This window comes from Heliangelus exortis, chromosome 3 (assembly GCF_036169615.1).
Source record: "Heliangelus exortis chromosome 3, bHelExo1.hap1, whole genome shotgun sequence".
NCBI lineage: Eukaryota > Metazoa > Chordata > Aves > Apodiformes > Trochilidae > Heliangelus > Heliangelus exortis.
The window spans coordinates 89,618,526-89,639,831 of NC_092424.1; the positions used below are offsets into that span (position 1 = coordinate 89,618,526).

The 21,306-nt window shown below is 36.1% G+C and overlaps 1 protein-coding gene across 1 annotated transcript in view; it reads left to right on the forward strand.

The window, feature by feature from the left end:
* The window catches only part of KHDRBS2 (KH RNA binding domain containing, signal transduction associated 2), a 308,580-nt gene that overhangs the window by 282,320 nt on the left and 4,954 nt on the right, over positions 1-21,306 (forward strand). Inside the window, exon 8 of the mRNA XM_071741655.1 lies at positions 9,852-9,910. Within this exon, the coding sequence (XP_071597756.1) occupies positions 9,852-9,910 (59 nt within the window). The remainder of the gene's footprint in view (positions 1-9,851; positions 9,911-21,306) is intronic.

The following is a 21,306-nucleotide window of genomic DNA, read 5'->3' on the forward strand; positions in this document are numbered from 1 at the left end:
AAAAATGATGGCCCTGTATTTCAGTAGCAGAAATTCAGTATAAACATTGCTAGATGTTTATACTAAAACAGCAGTAGGACTGGTAGCAAGGAGAATTAAAAGAGGACTACAGTACTTGGTATTCCCTGTCACTGTAGCTTTAAAAACATTTCGGTAAAGAATTTTGTAGATAAATTTCTGTGCTTAGAGGTAGATTAAATGACCTAGGTGACATTTTGAGGTCCCTTCTAGCTCTGTTTTCTATTACAGTTTCCCTCTTTTTGTTCACATACAACCAGGTAAACTTCAATATAACAACACAGGATAATCTAATTGGACTAAGAAAACTTTTTTGTTACAAATATAAAGAAAGTAACTCAATTTACAAACTCCAGCTTGATTTGTGTGGCTTTTATGGCTGCTAGAAATTCTCTTAGGAACATTTAAAGTAGATCTGATCTTTCAAGTACAAAAAAAGTAAACATATTTGAATTTATTTTTAATAGACTGGGATACTGACTTTCATATGATCTTCATGCTGTGTTAAATTGCAGTAAATAATTCTAGTCCTTTCCTTTAGGATAATCTCATAATAAAGATATCAGATTATAATTTTTTGCAAATAGCATTTTCATTTAGATACACAAATGCACACAAACTGAAGGCTAAATATCACACAATAGAGTGCATCACTGGGTGAACTTTATTTCAGACTTTCTCTTATGCTGAAAAGGGGAAAAACTAAAGGGGCTGGGGAATCTTGAATACTAAAGTATCATGAGAATTAAGAGTTACATTAATTCTTATTGCCACTACAAAGGAAATTAATATCATGGCCAACTAATATGAATCAAAGTATCTTAGATGCTCTTTTTAATTTCAAGTATTGATGTAGCCTTCTTACAACAGTGCCAGAGTACATACAGCAATAATCAGTACAAATTACAACACTCAACCTTGTTTATCAGTCAGAATGGTTTAGGGACTTAAAAGGTCATCTGGTTCCAAACCCTCTGCCATGATCAGAGACATCTTCCCCTAGAGCAGGTTGCTCAAAGCCTCATCCAACCTGACCTTGAACACAACCAGGGGGGGTCTATCCACAGCTTCTTTGGATATCAGTCATCTCACAGGCATCTGTAGTCATCAGAAGAGTAAATAAGTCTGAAAAGATTCTGCTGAAAACCTCCTGTAGATCTCGGGGACAGCAGCATTCATCTTACTTATAACTTTTACTGATGTGATAGCTGTCTTGCAGCCACCCAGTTTATTGACTATCTTTGTTCTTTTAAGTGATCTAACAACATTAATCCATTAGAATCACTGTAGTCTTGAAATCCAAGTTACTGTAATAGAGCTGTACAAATGAAAACCTTGTGTGTTCTTCAAAGACCTTTGAGTCAAAATTCCTGTAAGCTTCTACCTGAGTGACAGAAATTACTCTAGTACTTCATTTTGTGCTTTGGCTAAATAAGATACTAAGCCTTACTAAAAGCAGAACTTTATTTAATGTGTCTTTTGAAGGAAAACTTCTGAAACAGTTAAATAGAACAGTTACGTGAGAAAATCATTGCCAGTAACAAGTGGTTGTTGTACAGCAGATAACATGAATGCTGTTTCTGGATTCTGTTCAGCACTGTAAAGCTTTCTTGCATATTCAGGTAATGGGGAAGCTTACACATTTCCCACAAGATGCTGAACTGATGCTTATCAGTTTCCTTACCTTCTGGTAGACATTTGGGTGTGGAGAGAAACCTGATAGAATTCTAGCAAGTTCCTTTCTCTTTGCCGTGCCTCCGGTGTGCTTGTACCTCCCTCTGGTAGGTGTAGTGTAGTTCAAGAGGTGTTGAAATATACCACCCTCCCACCAGTTGAATTCCTAGTTACAGTGTGGTGTATGTGGCGGTACAATCTTTCCCTTAATTGAATACTGGAAGACTAGGGAGCAAATATTCCTGTAAAGTCTTGAAGACTTAAGAGTTGCTTTTGAGAAAACCACGATCATAGTCACGTAATCTCTCTCCTAATATCTTGCTGAGGAACTTTAGGAAACTTTTGTCACATTAATATGCTCTGATGGCACTCAGAAGGAAAACAGGTCAATGATCGTCTTTATGTGTAGAACAAGTTTGATAAAAGCTTACAGCAATGATCAGATACATTTATTTAAGCAGACACTCATTGGTTTTGACTATTTGTTTTGCAAAAAGTACCTGCACACTAGCTGTGGAGAGTTCTATAATAAAATGAAGCATTTTTGCCCTTAGTTTAAAAATTATAGCTAGACATAACTGTGAATAATCATTAGTTTACTCAATATATTATCACATGCTTAAATCTTTTAGTAATATGATCAGAGGTTCAGGCACTTCTATCAAAATTTTGCTGTCTAGTAAAAGATATAGAAACAAATATAATCCAAGCTGCAATAGGAAGAGTGGTTACACTGGGGATTTTTTTTGTAAAATTGGATATTCATTATTATTTTCTCTACTGTGCACTCTCTCACTTTTAGCCAGTATGCATTGTATTTATAATTTGTCATATTACATTTTGGTTCTGTGCTTATACCCACCTGTTCATAAATAAAGAATTTCCTGTATTTTATATCCAGCTTATTGAAATCAGTCAAACCAGGAAGCCTAGAATATGACATTTTATCTATCTTCACAGCAATCCACTTATGCCATTCATCATCAGAAACTGTTTTCAAATGCCACTTCTCATTTATGTGATTCAGTGAGCACAATGGCATCAAATTTCATTGCTTTGAAGCAGAGAAAAGTTTTTCCTCTGAAACTGGATAGGATTCCTGAAATTCTGCCTCATTTCCTGTGTCTGCAGACATTTTCTATTATATTCTGTTATACTGGTAATAATTGTCCATGTGTAAGCAAAGTATAGTGAAATGGATACTATTTGCATGGAAATCCCTGTGTGTCTTTGGTTGTACAAATAAAAGGCAGATTGGTTTCTATTTCAGATTCTGCAGTTCAGAACTCAGTCATCTTGCAATTATGATGACTCTCCAATTCTATGCTTGAATAACTCTACTGGCCTCATTATTTATTTCTTTATGTATTTTATTCTGATTTGCAGTAGCATGAAATCAAACATAGAGAAATGCCACAAGCAGGTGAGATCTATTTTAACTTCAGGCATGTTGTAAACTAAATAAACTCGGGGAGCATTGTAATGGAGACATTCTTCTCTGCTAAAAATACTGGATACAATCAAACTTGAGCTACCAGGGAAAGGAAGACTTTATCCACTAACATGTTCATCATAATACTCTATTAGCTCTAAAAATCTATTCAGTAAAATACTATATATGTGATTTAAGGCTGAATCCTACAAGAACTTCCTTCATTGGGAATCTCTTTATCTTTTCTATAGCTGTAGTGCTCTGTTAAGTAAATGTGTCCTAGTACATTTCAGATTCATAGGAGGGTTATTTCTTTATTCTCACAATTTTACTTATAAATATTATGAAATATTTTGTATTAAAAATTGCATATATGCAAATCTCACTCATCTGCCAAGCAGAAGCACGCTGCTGTGTGTAAGCAAATTTTCTTTCATGAACAAGTATGTGTCATTTAATCATAGAATGTCAGGTTGGAAGGGACATTAAGGATCATCTGGTTCAACCCTAAATCCTGCTGGCTTCATGGAGGAGGAAGCAGCATTGCAAACATAGCCTTACATGAAATGTCTGCAGTAGCATTAGACAGCTTCCTGTTAACATAGGAGCAGGGTGTTTGTATCAATTACCAGTGTTGAAAATTGTAGGCTCCAAGAATTACTCAATAGAAATGATACTTATAAAGCAAGAGGTAACAAGAAATAGAGGGCCAAGACCTCAAAGAATGAATTTAAAGAAGTGAGAAAGAAAGAATGAGAGTTGTCTAAAAATACTGAATCCCACCTCCTCGTGCATTAATCTGGATGTTAGCTGGACTCGAGAATCTGTTGTCTAAAGCTAGACTGGGATGTATCTATAAGGGATGCTAACACAGAGATTATGATTGCAATCTGATGAATGCCAGGAATGCCAGTCCTAAAATACAATAGTGATTCAATCTTACATCAGCAAGTGCCCCAACACAAAGAGGGAAGTCTCTCAAGAGTTACTTTTACTTCCTCAAAGGCTAGCATACAAGTTTTTAATCTGTTTGATAGTGAATCTGAACTGTGGAATTTCAGTGGCATCAGCTGAATGTGGCATCAGTGGCATCAGTTTGGACAAATGCAAGTATTTCCCCCCAAAAAGCCTGTTTATCATGTAATGGCTGAGTTGTAACTCCAAGGTTGATCAAAAGCCTCTTTTCTAAATTGTGTAGCTCTTTCCCAAACATTTCCTAATAAAATACTGATATAACAGTCCAGCATAAACTCTTCCACTTTAAAAGTACAATTGTTAAGAAAGAAAAACAAGATATAATCATGTCTTTATGAGGAAAAATAACCTGTTAAATCTACCTCAGCTGGTCTTAATCAAAGGCTTTCTGTTTCTTAGAGCCTTTCAGGATAGACTGCAGAACACACTTCATCTATGTGCTTTCACCTGTTAGCAGTGCTTAAAGCAGATGAAGCCTTTTTTTTATCTTTCATCTTTGGCTTTAGTGGGCCCATTGTATATTTACAACCGCATTTTGTGCTCCATAATTACAGAATAAAAAATTAGATACATCTGTCAACAAGTAAAAGAATAAAAAAGAAAGGAAGAAGGAAAACAAAACAATTATAATAATGAAAATAATAATAATTTAAAAAACATGAGGCAACAGAGAGTATGAAAGTTTTTTAGTTCTTGCAGTGTTCTGCTGCTCTGTAGTACAGAGCTGGAGAAGCAAGGGAACCATATGGTAATGTTGCTAACCTGGGGCCTTTTGCCAGCAGCTTCCTGCAGGTGCAGGAAGAGATTGGTTAAAGGCTAATGAAATCTATTCATTAATGTCAAGATTTCCTACACCCGACACCATTCATCTCTGGAGTGGTGAACATCACCCTCCCCCGGGTGCCTTGTTGACTCAAGAGTCAGTGTTTTGTGGCTTCAATCTGAAGTCTTTTTTTTGCAGTTCTCTGCTTAAACCACTTTAAAGCACCATTCTCCCCAACATCTGGATAACAAACTGTGGTTTCCCCTGACTGTTGACACAGACAAACTGGAATTCAGCTTATCTTAGGTAATGTTAATTTGACAAAGTCACAATTAACAAGAGGTTAAAAGTCTTTGTTGTTTTTTAAGATTGCTCTTTAGATACAGGGTCTCTCTGTATTTGAGGCATTCTGATATCATAGGTGTACCAAATAATTCAGGTTGAAAGGTGCCTCAGGGAGCCTTTCTCTCTCAAAAGAGGAACATGTTTTGTGTTCTTTTTCTGGAGTTATTCTGACTTTTATTTGCATGAGAAGAAAACATCAGAAGTTTACGGAAACTTTGATCGCAAGTCTTTTAAAGTGGCATGTTCAAAAGCACTAAACAAAAACAACATTTAAGTTAAAAATAAGCAGAAATACAGTACAATTTTGAAGTTAAACAGTAGGTGCATTGTTAATCTTCTGGCCCATGGAGTAGCAATAAGGACAGAATCATGTTATCTTTGTTGCAAAAGTTTAATCTAGATAGAGAAAAATTATATCAGAGGTCTTAAGATTACAAGCCATTCAAGATAGAAAAATATTTTAAAAACTTATAAGATTTGTAATATATCAGCTCTTCTACAAGTGGTATGTGTAGAATGCTACTGAAGTCTAAGTCACTGCATATCAAGACCTCTATGTTTCAGAAGTCAAGTGTTAAAGTGTAGCACAAAGCTTTGCAATCTTAGGAATAAAAGTTGAGAAGTTATTAATGAGTTAATCTTATCTGCTTTTTAAAATTTACTACATCCTGCTTTCAGATGGGTGCACATACTTAGGTAAATTACACTTCATGTTGCTTGAAAGTAATGAATGCTAATAACAGATAATGGTGTCCTGTTTCCATTAACACTGCCAAGAGAGCCTGAAATTTCTAAAGCTCATGATCAAGTATTTTCCAGGAACAGTCTGAGAATTTGAAAATTATATGAACAAGTTTTATTTATGCTGATTTAATTTGCTGATTGTTTCCTTTCATAGTTGAGCATAATGTGAATGGAAAAAAAAATCTCTGTACTGCAATAATTAAAAAAATAGTTCGTATTATATCACCCATTTTTATAATCATAATTTATTGTTAACTTTAATAAAAAGTAGAGGAAAATGTTTACAAGTAAATGTGTGTAATAGATTTTAGTGAATATTTGGAAGGATTTAAAATAGAGAAGGCTAAGATGTTCACAAGGTTAAAAAAATCTAAGTTTACATCAGGTGTTTCATGCTAAGAAATTAATTTGCTTCGTTTGAGTATTGTTCAAAACACTATCTAGTAAGAGTTAGCAAAGACTTTGAAATACCTTTTTGGCTGAAATTTGTGAAAAAAAAATGTAAATAAATAAAGTTAGAGAATATTATTATTTTAGAGGTCTTTTCCAACCATAACAATTCTGTGATTCTGTGGCTCTATGCTTTCACAGTTCCAACTCAGATCACAATCATGTATTATGCTTTGAATGATACATTTTCAGAAATGTGTTAAGTATTGTGCTCAGGGACATCAAATATGAAGTATATAACAAATCACTTCCTTTTAAAAATTGCAGCACAACTTGTTTCTTAATGGTTTGAGCTTTAACGTTGTATTCTGTTTATAATGTATTTCAGTTCAGAATGTTCACTGTGCAGGATTTTTACCTTCAGTCATTATTGTCTGTAAAACTGTGTGTTTCTTCTATAATAAAAGCATACAACAATGATATTGCAATGAATTTTTGCCCTCTCTTACAAGTCTTGCATTTTTCTGGATGCTATACTAATGGTAATAGCTCAAGGCCCTTCTCAGTGACAACTGAAAGCGGGACTGCTTGTTGGCCTTTGGTTTGGATCCCAAATGCTCTCATTTTAAAGCTGGCCTTTGGATGCAGCCCTTTGTTTTGGAAAATGTATCAGGAAGAAATGTTATCATTTTATCCGCTGACAGAAATTGAAAGTTCTGTGGTTTCTTCTCCTGAAACTCCACTCACTACTGCAATATCCTCTTCTACCCTCCAAAGCAGGCAATATGCCAAAATGCTGCTGCTTAAATTGTATTACACAAGATTTTCATTCTGCTGCCTGCCAGATCTGGATGATATGTTATCTTTCTGTTCTGAACACTTCAAATAATTTCTTAAGTCTAAACTGTGAACTCTGTAGATATGACTAGATACATGATGTAACCCTGACACCACCAGTGCTGTAGTTCACCTTTCATAATCCTATAATTGAATCTGACTGGCTAGTAGAATAATTGAAAAATAATACAGAATGTTTCATATGTTCAACAAAGCAAAGATGTAATCTTCAAGTTTGCTTCTAGGACCATTTCAATAGGAGGATGTGTATACTTAGATGATTAATTTTTCAGTCAGCTGGATTCCTCCCTTTACCCTGGAAGATAATGTTCTACAGTGATTCTGTCCTATAGAGAGCAAATGGCATTTAGAAAATATTTAAGTGTAAATTTCACTTTCATTCATGTCATTCCCATGTCCACTTTTTGCAGCTGCCTTAGAAAATTAATTTTTCATGTGTCTGAGATACCAACATCAGTGTACTGTGCACACACATGAATGACTTCTGGCTAATTGACTAAATCAATTCACACCAATTATAATTGCATTTTAGTCCAGAAAGCACCACATAGCTTAGAAGCAGAAAACTGTTTGTGTGAGCTGTGCCTAGCTAGTCAGGGATTATGCGTCTCAAATCAACACAGCTTGACATTCAGTTATCAGATACACACAGTAACTGCTCTCAATAATACATGAATTATTCTCAGAAATTATACTAAGAAAAGTTCTGAATAGCTATTAAGTTTGTGAAACTAGAAATCTGATTCCAGGCAGTTTGTGAACAAAAAAAGTCAAACTTAGTTTATTTAAATAATTGTTACAAATGCTTATTTATCTCTATTGCGTTTGTGAAATATTTTTACTTTACTCTCAGCTAAATTGCTCCTTCAACTGTAACTTATTATTTTTTAAATGATAATACAGTATGGAAAATTGCATGAAAAATAATGGTATAAATAGTGCAGTATTGAGTTGATTGCCTGCTTCTGCTCATTTTGAAAAGTCTGTCATGTCACACAGTGTTCAAGAAAAAAATCAAAAGCAACATTTAAAATTTAAAAAAAATTAACAACAGGGAAGGTCTTTGGTTTACTGCAGACAAAAGAAATACAGAAGGATGACCATGAGCCAGAAATGTGCCTTTGTGTCTAAGAAAGCCAATGGCATCCTGGGATGTGGAGAGAGATACTCTTCCCCCTCTACTATGGTGAGGCCATATCTGAAATATTGTGTCCAGTTCTGTGCCCCTCAGTTCAGGAAGGACAAGGAACTGCTTGAGGGAGTCCAGCACAGTCACAAAGATAATTAGGGAGTGGAGCATCTCCCTTATGAGGAAAGGATGAGGTAGCTGAGTCTCTTTAGCCTGGAAAAGAGCACACTGATGGGTGACCTCATTACTGTTTATAAATATGCAAAGGGCAAGTGTCAGGAGGATGGAGCCAGGCTCTTCTCAGTGATGTCCAATGATAGGAAGAGGGGCAACAGGTGCAAGCTGAAGCATAGAAGGTTCCGCGTAAACACGAGGAAAATTTTTTTCACCCTGAGGGTGACAGAGCACTGGCACAGGCTGCCCAGTGAGGTTGTGGATTCTCCTTCTTTGGAGACATTCAAAACCCACCTGGATACACTCCTGTGTGACCTGCACAAGGTGATTCTGTCCTAGCAGGGGGCTTGAACTCGATGATTTTTCAAGGTCATTTCCAACCCATAACTTTCTGTGATTCTATGTAATATAGTGGAATTCATGGATCTTTCTGGATAGAGACTAATTGTTGTTATGTCTTTCTGGTATGTGATAACAGCAGTAATCTGATACTGAATTTGGTACTAGGCACCAAATATGCATTGTAATACACATAATTCCATTTCCACTTCAGTATATCTTAGGGGCCAAATTTTCTGGGTCTCCACTGTGATAATAGCTGGGGATTGCTGACTGTCAGGGTGGAACTATGATCTGAAATCTTTTGATTACATGTTGATATGGCCATACATAATTTTTGTTTATTAGCAAAAAGCAGTTAAAAAGACCAATATTCCCCTTTTTATAATCACAGAATCATAGAATAATAGAATAATTTGGGTTGGAAGGGGCCCCACTTCTTTCAATATATATTTTATTGGTGCTATCTCAACGTTTCCAATCACAACATAAGGACACAAAAGTTGTGAAGAATTAGATATTTCTCTACAAGGAGCGAAAACATACTTGCTTCTTCAGGAGCAAAGCTGTAAACCTGACAGTGTTTTTTGTAAAGATAAGTAGTTTACAGATTCCACACAATACAGTACAGTCAGCTTTGTGGAAAACAAACTATACTGAGTTTTATCTCACATAACTGTTTGAAATTACAGATAAAAGACTTTAACACCTCTTCTGGCAGTTTAACAATTGTGAATAATAAAATGGTTTGTCTTTTTTTCAGACCTTACTTTAGAAATAGAATTTCAGTCAGTTTCATATCTCCCAAGGCTTACATATTTAGGACCAGTTTTATTTTATGCTCAGTAGGTAAGAAGTGTGATGTGCTGTGTAACAGCTGTTATTATCACTGACACTCTCTGCCTTTGATATCATGAAAAAGTGTTAAAATACATTTAATTTCCGTGCTTTTTTTGTTTTTAATTGATTACCTACAATACAAGTGACATGACTATCTGAATCTGTTACAGTGTGCCTGAATATTATGACTATGGTCACGGAACAAGCGAAGAGGCTTATGACAGCTACGGTAAGGTCTATTCTATCTTCAGAAAAAGTGTGAAATCGAAAGAAAATATCAGTCTCTAACAACTTCAATATTACTTCCACATTCTTTTCTTTCTTTCTCTGCCTTTGCAAAGACCAAACAAAATGGATTTGTGTAACTTAAGCTGAAGCTTGACTTATTGAAGTAGGACCAGAAAATTAGACTGATCGATTTTGATCAAAATTACAAAGCCAATTAATCACAGTAACAGATCAGCTTTAACAGCAACGCTGAAGTTTCTGATTAGTGCCTGAATATATGTTTCACAGTGTTAAGTTTCAGTTTGCTTGGTGTGCCAACAATATTGTGCATCTGCTACTGTCAGATACATCACTTCAACCAGCCAGTATTTTCAGTCTTTTAAATATTCTTAGTCATAGGAGAGGGTGCTGTACCAACTCAGGAACCCCCACTGCACCAAGAGGTTAAGGGCTACCCTGTGCCACGTGAGGCAGTGCAAGTTGAGGGATTCTGGGCTCGTTCCACCTCCTCACCATGTCTGTGTTTGGAATAGCTCCACTTCACAAGAGCTGGAATAGCTGGAATAATTCAATTTCACAGCAGCAGAGGACATGAGAGGAGAAGAAGGTATTGCTTCAATGTGCACAGCCCATATTCTAGGTCAGTTGTTTGATGTTAGTAATGTTTTTCAGTAACTAATTATAGTCTAGTCTGTGTTTTCCTCTCCATAATTTCAGTATATTTTGCCATCAGATGGCACAGTGAATTTTACCCTGACATTTTCATTGAAGTAACAGAGCAAAGCTGTTTTCAGCTTAAACAGTGACCCTAGTATATTCATCAGCAATGTCATACTTGATTTACTACTGCTAGTAAAGTATCTTGAGTTTACACAGTGACTTCCAAAGCATTGTGAAAATGAGAGCTGCTGTAAATAATGCCGCAAGTGAAAGTTCCTTTAAGGAGTTATATAAGATTGCTGCTTAAAATAAATAATTTTTTTCATGTAGCTGTGAAGAAAATGTCACTGCAATGCAAACTTGCAGTTCCCTGTATATTTGTACAGTAATCATGAGACATTGCTGAGACATCAAAATGATCCCACTGCATAATCAGCAATAACTTTTTTTGTGTGTAATCAGTATCCGGACTACATTTGGATAATATGGTGTGCAGTCAAGCAAATTTTCAGTGCTAAACAAGTAATAATAACAACTTCTCCATATGAATGTGTGTGGTTGAGCTGCCCTTTGCTTTGTTTCCTTTTTGCATGTGCTTTTTAACACCTGCAGTGAAAAGACCTTTCTTCCCATCTAGAGATCACCTCTCCATCTCTTCTCCCAAATGCACTGGGAATGTTTTGGGCAATGGAGAGAAGCATAATCTGAGTTCAATAGTAAGAATTACCCACACCTTAGCTTTTAACTTGACTTCCCCATTCTGATTCTCTGTGTGTTTGGGCAAGATGTTTAAAGTAATGTCACTCTTCCACCAATCCCCCATTTGTAAAACTAGAAGAATATTAGTTGTTTTCCCAGCAGGGGTTTTGAATGGAGTAATTAGCTAAGGCTCACAATGTGTTCAAAGAGTGGGAATGTGACTAAATTTATGTTCTGCATGAAGCTACTCTTTTTTTTTTGCTTTTTCCCATTCAGCAGCTGAGACAAATGCAAAATGTCTGGGTTTGCTTTTCTAGAGTTGTCTTAAAATGCACGGTTGATGAATGTTGACTTGTTTTTTTAAAACAGAAATATATTCTGAGCTGGTATCTGAACACAATAATTCTTAAATACTTTTACCAGTAAACTGGAATAAACTTAGAAATGGACTAATGTCCCAAACTGTGATTTTTCTATTTTTCTTAAATCAGTCATATGACTCTGCTCCTATTTAATTTCTTGCTTTAGCAGATGAATGTATTTGCTAGTTCGGTGCTCTGGAAACCTGTGCCTGAATCCCAAAGTCACTGCCATTTATCTGAGTAGGCAGTCTGAGGATTCAGGACAAAAAAAAATATATGCTTAACTTTCCTGTGTTATGAATTCTTGGTACATATACTGCTGTTCTCTCTGGATCTGACTTTGTCAGTGCCCCACACTCAGCCAATAAGAAGTCTGGTGCCACCCCTTCTCATCCTCATGTAACTTTACCGTAATTCCTTGTTCCCAGAGAACTGTTCCTAGTTTTTTACTTCTTTTTCAGTACGTTTTGGAACTCACTATGAGTCTTCTGAATCCTTTCCACTGTTTAAAATCCATTGTCCCTTCATGTTTCGCCATCCAGCAGAAACTGATTCAGGTCAATACACACCTTGTTTTACATTCCACAAGACTGTCTGGCACACCTCTGAATGATGTCACACACAAAAATGGCACACGAAGATAGGGCTGGTGTCTTCATGTTGTTATCTCATAGACTTTTTGTGTAACTTTGTCTTTTTACCTTTAGCCCTTCCAATAATAGTACCTGAATTATCAAAATTGGCTAGGTTGGCATTTGTTTGTTTTGTCCTGTGCATCTGCTTGCTTCCAGTTTAGGGAGGAGAGTTCTCAGTCCTGAGGGGTTTTTTTAATTCTTTTTCATGAAGTAGAATCACCCGAATAACAATGCTGCTTCATGCAGCATTTTTCTTTTATCTTTATCTTTATATACTTTTTCTTTTAAGTATAATATAGAGCTCTCTGTAGTTCACAAAGTATTATACAGTACCATAGCACTCCCACTTGAGCTGCCTGCTATGACTTTTCTATCTGAATTCAGTCCTTTCCAGTTCTAACCAAGCAACCTCTCAAGACAAGAGCCAAGTCAGCTAAGAGCAAGATATGTAAAATCCCGTATTTCCCATGACTTAGGGATGTTCCGTGAATGAAAGTTCATAGCTCAGAACCTTATTATGCACTGAGACACTTAAACTCTCTTGCAATTTGATATACTTGCCACCCAGGTTCTCCAAAGAATCACAGTAGAGACACTTCAAAGCATTCTCTGAAGTAGCCTCTGGGAACCTGGAAATACTCGACTAAGGAATTATGAGATTCCTACAAATTTTCAGTAGGATCAGGATTACACAGCTGCTGCTGAAGTATTTTGAAGATCATTCTTTGGGCTGAGGAACATATATTTGGGATATATGCCTGAAAATCCTCTTGTGGAAATACCTTTACCAGGCAATTTAAAAGGCCAGTCACCTAAAGTACTGTACAATTTTCATAAAATGTAAAGCATCCTCACCTTTGATTGCACTCAGTAAGCATTTATGGTACTTATGTCACTGAAGGTCTTGATACCTGCAGACAGTAATTTAAATCTAGGAGTCTAAACTAAGTTGACAGTGCCACTTTGACTTGGTGGTGATGTGTATGTTTTAAAACATAAGGCATGAAATTGGATTAGTTTATGAACAGAAAGTGTAAATCCATTGCTCTCATACTTTAATAATTTCATGTTTCCCCTTCTGGTGCTGTTATCATTTGAGGAGATATCTAGTGCAAACATGAATGTAATGGTTTGCCTTCTAAATCAATTAGGCTAAAATTAATAACTCACCTTTACTGCAAGGACCACTGTAAAGGAAAAACCTTAGGAAGGAGAAACCATTCACATTGTTATTTCTTTCTCTTTTTCCCTCTTTTTTTAAGGAACTGACATTCTCAATATGTTATGTTGTGTTAGGCCACTGTAGAAAGATAACAGAGATAGTATGGCTTACTAGCAAGGCCCATGCATTACATTATAAGCTATATTAATTGTAGTGAGGATGGAGGAATGTAAGAGTGTGTCTTGTCAGATGTTGTAGTTCACAGCCTGGTGCATATGCTGCCTGGTGTATTACCTGAAAATTATGGCAATTTATGGTTTTATGCCATGTCATGAACTGCAGTATCTGAGGAGCCAGTACCCCTGGACTTCTGTTGTTACTACTAAAAAAGCATAAACCTTAGGCAGAGAATGAAAGAGGGATAAAGTCATAATCTCCTAAACCACCAGAATTAAATACCATCTGCCAAAGGCCTTAGGCAAGAGGAACATTAATCTGCACCTTGTCTCCTACAAAAAAAGGGAAGATATGAGTGAAGTCCACTCATGTTCCTGTTGCTGTACAGAAAAAGCTTATAAGGCTGTTTACTGCTTGTGCTGCCAGTGCGGTGAGGGAATGTTATTTAAGTGTGCTCTGTTTTCACAAAAAGTTTTCAATTATGCACATTTTCTCTAATTACAACATTTTTTAGAGCATGCTCTGCTCAAGTTTAGCATTAAGAGCTCACTTGTGAACAACTGGTATTTGGTTTCAGGATAATTCCATCTTTAATTAAAATTAGAGCATATAGCTGTTTGGTATATTCCCTTTTAATGTAAGACACCATTTAAGTTGTAAAATGCTGCCACAATGATTTATCTGACTATTTCACAAATAATTTCTCCCCAGTCAGTCCATATAAGAGCTCTGTTATTGTGATTATAATAGTTTACTAGGTAATCCTCTACACAGACAGCACTTTATGAACATATTTTTTATAGGGCTTTATAGGGTTAACAAATGAAAATGCACAACAATTTTCTGCTACTTCTTTATAATCTTGTTTATTATTTTGTTTTGGTTTTATTCTGAAGAGTATATTATCTAGATAATTTTTTTTAAAATAGTAATGATAGTTTCTGCTGAAGAAGTAAAAGTAAAAATATAGTGATGAGATTTAGGGAGGAAAGAGTGTATGGATGGTTCAAACTTTAGGAATTCAGATGAATAAGCTGAATGAGTAGTTGTGACTTTAGTAGAAATAAATTCTCATATTTCATGACTAGACATAAGCCTGTTCACAACATGGAGAAACTCAACTAACTACCATCCTAGTGTGAGATAAACCCTGTCTTGATTAATCAGATAAAGCCATTCTGCAACGTATCCAGGAAAGCATTTGTAAATTTTGAAAAAAGCACTTCTTTGCTGTTGCTCTGCAGGTGAAGAAGTTTGTTGAGCTGTCAAATCCATGTTTCTTCCTCATTTTTAATGATAACTTTGCTATTGTAGGTCATTGGTCCTGATACACATTAAGCTCAGGACTGCTAAATGTTTCTTACCTTATTTTCTCTAGCCTAGCCCCAGTTAAGTCTACAAATGTAGGAAATTAAGTGCTCCAAAAAGTAGTGACTGATACGCAGAGGTAAGAGTCATAGGTCTGATTGTCCTCATTACAGTGCTTGACTTCACATAGCTTGTGATTCCAAGCACGATCTTTGCTAATTAATAATAATAAATGTGAACTGGTTGTTCATTTATGTCATCTGAGCATATACATTTGCTATCCAATAGGAAATACAACTGGCAACATTCCAAAGAAAACTTGGTTTAGTTTCTAGGTCTTGGAGAATCTTTACATCAATAAGGCATCCCATAGGCAACAGGACACAGATAGCTCCAGTGTAGTGCAGTTTTTCTGCTGTGCTTTGGCAGAGCATCTGAGCAGATTAGTGCACACTGTGTGCTCCTACACTAACATAGGACCAGGAGTGCTTTGCTGAACCAGATTTCCCAGTGGTCTTCATTTGTCACTCTTCTTTTCATATCACCCAGTAGAGTGTGATTTTTAGCTTGAAACTAAACCAGAAGATGCACTCCAGCTGTTTGAGAGGTTCAAATTATGGTCAGCCTGCAATGGAAGAAAATTTCTAGAAGCCATACAGAGTGAATATCAGGTCCTTAGCATCAGCTATTTCACTCTGCAGATCATTCCTATTTGTATGCACTATGTGCTGATATTAAAACAGCACCTGAATCCTGATGCCTACCCAGCTGTCCAAGCTAATGACCTTGCCACATGTTCTGACCCAGAAAATGCTGGTGTGCAATGGGCCTCCATGATCACCTTCATTATGGGGGGTGCAGAGGCTCTGGTCTCTTCCTGAGCATGAGGGAGGTATACCCCCACCCCTGGGAGCTCAGAATTGCTCCTGAGCCCTCCTCTACAGATCTCTGTTTTTCTTCCACCAGAAACAGATTTCATTGAAGACTTCTACTGCATATGGACAGGAGATAGGCCAAATAAATTGTCCTCCTTTAATCTTCTGTTTCAATCATTCCCTACATACTAGGTATCAAGAGATCAAGTTCCTATTCTGTAGGACTCAATGGAGGGTCAAAAGCATTTCCTTGATTTTCTGCAAAATTTTATCATTTTTTTTACAGAAGGAATCACCTTAGCTGTCTCCCAAATATTATTCACTCCCTCAGAAGAGATTTATGTTTTTTGTAAGAGTATGATATTGAAAGTCTGCAGGAAAAGGAGCACATTTTGAATTCAGCTATGACAGCTACTGTGGGGATGATACTAAAGTTATTGCTGTTTTGTCAAATCATTGCTTTAATTAGGTTATAATTCTTTAGGAAGTTCCACATTTAAACCTGTCAAATTCTTTTAACTGACTATATATCCTCAAAAATTTGTACTTTACTTATTATGCTACAACACTGAAAAAAAGTCCACATATAGCAAAATAGAGTGCTTTTAATTTATAGTGACTTGTTCTGCTTCCTCTATTACTCCTGAATTATAAATCAGTTCATATGACAGAATAAGAATAAGTAAATCATGCAAAACTTTCTTATGTAGTCTGTCATATAGTAATTTCATTGCCTTTCTATTCTTCTCACAAAATTATAAAATGCACAGTCAGAAAACCCCATGTTTTTTGCCGGCTTTGCAGCAAGCAAGAAGCCAAACAGAACAGAGCAAGAACAGTAAAGCAAGAGAGAGCAGAACAGTAAAAAACAGATGTTCTCCTTAAAAAAAAACAAGACAGAGACAAAACCTGTTCTTGAATTTTTGTCTGAAATAATATACACTTGTCTGATTGACACAGGAAGAGTACAACTGTGGTGCTATGGGGTGAAATCCTGCTTTGTCAATGTGAGCTGACCTGTGGTCATTGAGAGGGGCAAAGTTTCCAACTTAGCATCTTGTCCCCACCCATCTTTTTGTGGAGGGTGAAGTTTGGAGGGTTACTAGAAAGACAGCACAAATTGAATTATCCAAAGAAAATAATTCTAATTTTCAGTGTTCTCATTTTAAAGTTAATTGTCTGCTTTCTACTGGGTCTTCTGCTCAGCACATCTACAGCACTTTTCTCTTACTGTTCAGGCTATTAATTACATCTCAAAGACCCCAGGGAGGTAGGTATTCCTGTCTCATTCTAACAGTGAGGAAGCCATAGCACAAAATATTAAACAATTATCCAAGGTCACTGAGCAAACAAGGAGTAGAGTTGGTAATCACAATGCCTGAATTCCATTTATACTCTACCTCTAGTGCAATGTGCTCTCTGTAAATATATGCAGTAAAATTACCTTGCAGAGAATGTGGAGAATTTTTTTTTTCTCATAGGAAAGAAAACTACTTTATTCTGAATTAAAAGCAGCTTCTATGTTTCCAATAGCACTGATAGCTAAATGGCAAATCAGATTAAGCCATTATCTAAATTGCTGTTATATACAACTTTATCTAACCAGAATAGCTCTTTCTATCTCTTCCTGGCCACCTGTCCCAAAATAATTGATCAGAGATGAGTAAAATTTTGCCCAGGCAGTTTTCAAATATGAAACAAGTAACCAAGAAGAAGGGGTCATGTCTTTATTATTATAGGGAATAAGCAATTAATAGAAATGTAAACGTATTAGGAAATAACGTGTTTATATGCTGCTAATATGAAGCATCTCTTAATGTGATCTGCCTTTTAATGACTTGTATTGTAACCCTCTGCATTTGTGAAAGAATTTTGTTCAGTGCTGGAAAATTCCATGACAAGGTTGCAGAATGCTGACCAAAGAGTAGGAAAAAGCACTTTAGTAGGTATGTTTTAGTTAAATGTTGTACTAAAAGACATTTAAGCATGTGATCATCACTGCTTGGGGGAGAATTTTGGAGTAGATGGACTGCTATGAATTTTTCTGTACTTTCAATACTACTAAAGTAAAACAATAAGACAGAAAGTACTTCATATACATCTCTCTCTGTTATAAATGATAACAATGATAAATCCCTCATAGAAAGAAATTTCACAGGTTAAAAATACAATGACCTTTTTTTCATTGTGACGCTCCAATAAGAAAAAAATACAACCTAAATTCACAGCAGATAAGAGCTACAGAGTCTATTGATTAACCAATAATCTTTAGAGATATTGATTATAAAAAATCTTTTAAAATCTTAAATAGATCAATAATGTCTGTAACAGATACTGGAAGTATTTATAGAACTCTGTGAACAGTGCAACAGAGAGTTGAGTTACAACTCTAAATTACAAAAAGCAGTGTGAAATTACTAATATATAATTTCAATCAATCATAAACCAAGGGTGCTGATTGCCTGTGATTATAAGAATTAATTTATAATGGTGAGCTTCATATATTCATACACAGGGAACATACAGTAAACTGAAAAAAGTGCCCAGCCTAATTAAGAGGACTGTGCCCATGATTTCACTTTTCCTATCAAAGTGCCACAAAATAAATGTATGGCATTTGTTACCACTCCCAAAGCCACCATCATTCCTATGCACACTCAGATTCCTCAGCTATAGACTCTCTTTTGGTTCCATTGTGCCACCATAACTTCTAGTTTCTGAAAGCAAAGCACACAACATTCCCTCTAAGCTAAGGATGGCAACATCTGAGGGCAGACCAAATCATCAGTAACACCAAATTCTCAGAAAAAACTGGACCCTCAGTTATTAAGCTGCATGTGTAGATTTCTTTTTTAATTATTAATAAAACAAAATATATTTTCTCCATTGTTTGACATAGTTTCTAGCTACTCTTTCTCTAGTTCATCTCTGTCCCTAGTTTCAATTCATATATCCTTATCTGTGCATCTGTCTTTGAACTCTTAGATACTGATGCTTTTTCTGGCATTTTAAGTATCTTCCCTTATACTTTGACCCTCAGTTCCTGTGACCATAGGCAAAAAATGCTGTTATGCCCCTTTACACATCATCTCCTTTTTATTTGTTCTCTTTAATTGGGTGACAAGAGTACAAAATGACAGAGGGTGAGAGGATCCTTCTAGAGCAGAAGGACTGGATGTCAGGGAGCAAGGAAGTGGTAGCTCACAGGGTTTCTTTGCACTGGAGTGAGGAGGAGCAAAAGGAACCAGTGTTAAAAACCAGTGACTGCCCTGTGCATCTCTTCAGCTCTTGGGCATGCTGATTATCCCTATTACCTTTCTCCAAGGCTACAGCTGTTACTTGCTGTTACGAAAAATCCCTCTCATTTTCTACTTCATTTACAAGTCACTTTATTAAGATCAAGTACACCCAGGCTCTTATTTATGTTTTAGTTTGGCACACTCTCAAAAAAAAAAAAAAAAACAAAACAAAAAAACCCCCAGAAAACAGCAACAAAAAAATCGAGAACATTGATTTTACCAGTGGCTTGTACAAAAGGGCACTGTATACTCCTTTGCTAAATGAGTTGCTGTTTCAGCTTCTCACCAATTGCCAGATACCTATGACAGACAAATAATTTAAGAGCAGACCATTCCCTTGTTACTCTGCCATAATTATGTCTGTTAACCATCTGTAAGACTCCTTACTGCAATATATTTTGCTGATACAAGACTGAAATGGTTTTGCATTATTGCCTTCCTAAACAAAAAATGCAAAACTACCACCTTAAATAGGTAGAAAAAGAATCTAGAAACAAATTAATTTTAGCTGGTTTTCTGGTTCTGCTACACTCAAAATGCTAATATACACTAGAGGGGAAAATGCAGTCCACATTTAATACAACACGTAGGCAGCAGTTGTAGGAGAAACAATGACTGGGAGATTTCAAGTCAGTAATCAGGATTTACTCAATTCTTGCCTGTCATGCCTGCATAAGAAAATATAATGAGCAGATCATGTTTAAACAAATATACTTGGCATGGGAAGTAAAATGGCTGAAGGGCCTTTTGACCCTACTGTTACCCAACAAGTGCTTCAAATCTCTGTGTGACTACTCAATTAGCCTACATGGCTTCAATCCCTTACTCCCCAAGACTGCTGAAAGAAAAATAGAAGTTACTTTAGCATAATGGAATTGAGATAGGAAAGAGCAACTTTACCCATGAAGGAATCTTTAATTACTGGTATTCAGGAATATTGTTATTTATTATAATTCCGTAATGGAAAAAACACTAATAATCTGATTTTCTTTTTTCCAAGTGACTGCACCTTGTAATTTTTTTGCATACTGTGGTTCAGATACTGTTTAGCATATTGCTCCATATTGTCTTCATTCTCCACATAATTATATGCTTTACTTGTGTATGAGTGGTAGAGACCAGTGTTTTTCTACCCCAAAAACTTTCATTTATATTTTGGCAACAGATTCACCTGTTAATGCAGTAGAGTCTATCACACAATATCCACAAGAGCTGTTAGCTGTCAACCATCCTCTATTTTGATGATGATATTAATAAAAAATATAAACAGCTGTGGCTGTGTTTAAGTTTGAAATCCAGCAAATAGGTCCACTATGCTACTGGGAAAAAAAAGAATGTAAGAGACTTGTACCACAAATTATGTTTCTGTTCCTGTTCTCTATGAGAAGCTGGTACAGCCAAAGTAGCAATTTACTTTAAAAACACTGTTAGTCAAGGAGAAACAGCTTCTTCCAATAGGTAATATGAAGTAATTTTCTACTATATGAGGACTGGCAGAAAGACTAGGTTTTACCTTTATATGAAGGTGTTTCAGTCCAGAGGTGTTCAAGGGAACTCGAAGGGAACAAGGTATAAGATTGACTCTGTGTTGTACATTTAGTATTTTTACTACTTTTGTTGCTTTCATTTATATAAATAAAGCTTCTCTTTATCTAAATCTTACTTCTCCCCAAGGCCTTTCTGTAAAGAAGTGACACTTCAGCAAAGGGTAATTGAAGCTGCAGCACATTTACAGTAAAATTCCATTTTTAAAGGGCGTAAAGGAGCAACCTACAGAGGCAGGAATTTTACATTCACTGTATGGAAACTGATTGCCTGTAGGAAGGAGACCTGAGGATGTAGAACTATGTCATAATGGCTGCCACTTCTTCAGCCCTCTAGGCAATAGCTGTCCACAGTAAACATCTTCTTGTGACCACAAACCCCCTGATATTCAACAAGAGAGCATCCTTAGCAGATGAAAGAAAAAGAAAATAAATGGCATGAACTGAAAAAAATAATATTACAACAGAAATATTTCTTGTTCCATAGCAATAGCAGCTGCTACCAATTCTTCTTCAGAGATATCCACTCCTAATATGTGCTACCCTGAGCCTTATTTCAGCTCTGCAGCTGATATTTGCCCTCCCCAAATCTTCTTTACACCACAAGGCTACAAGATAAGCAAATGTAGTTGCAGAGAAGACATATTAGAGAGAATAAATAGCTTTCAGAAATTTA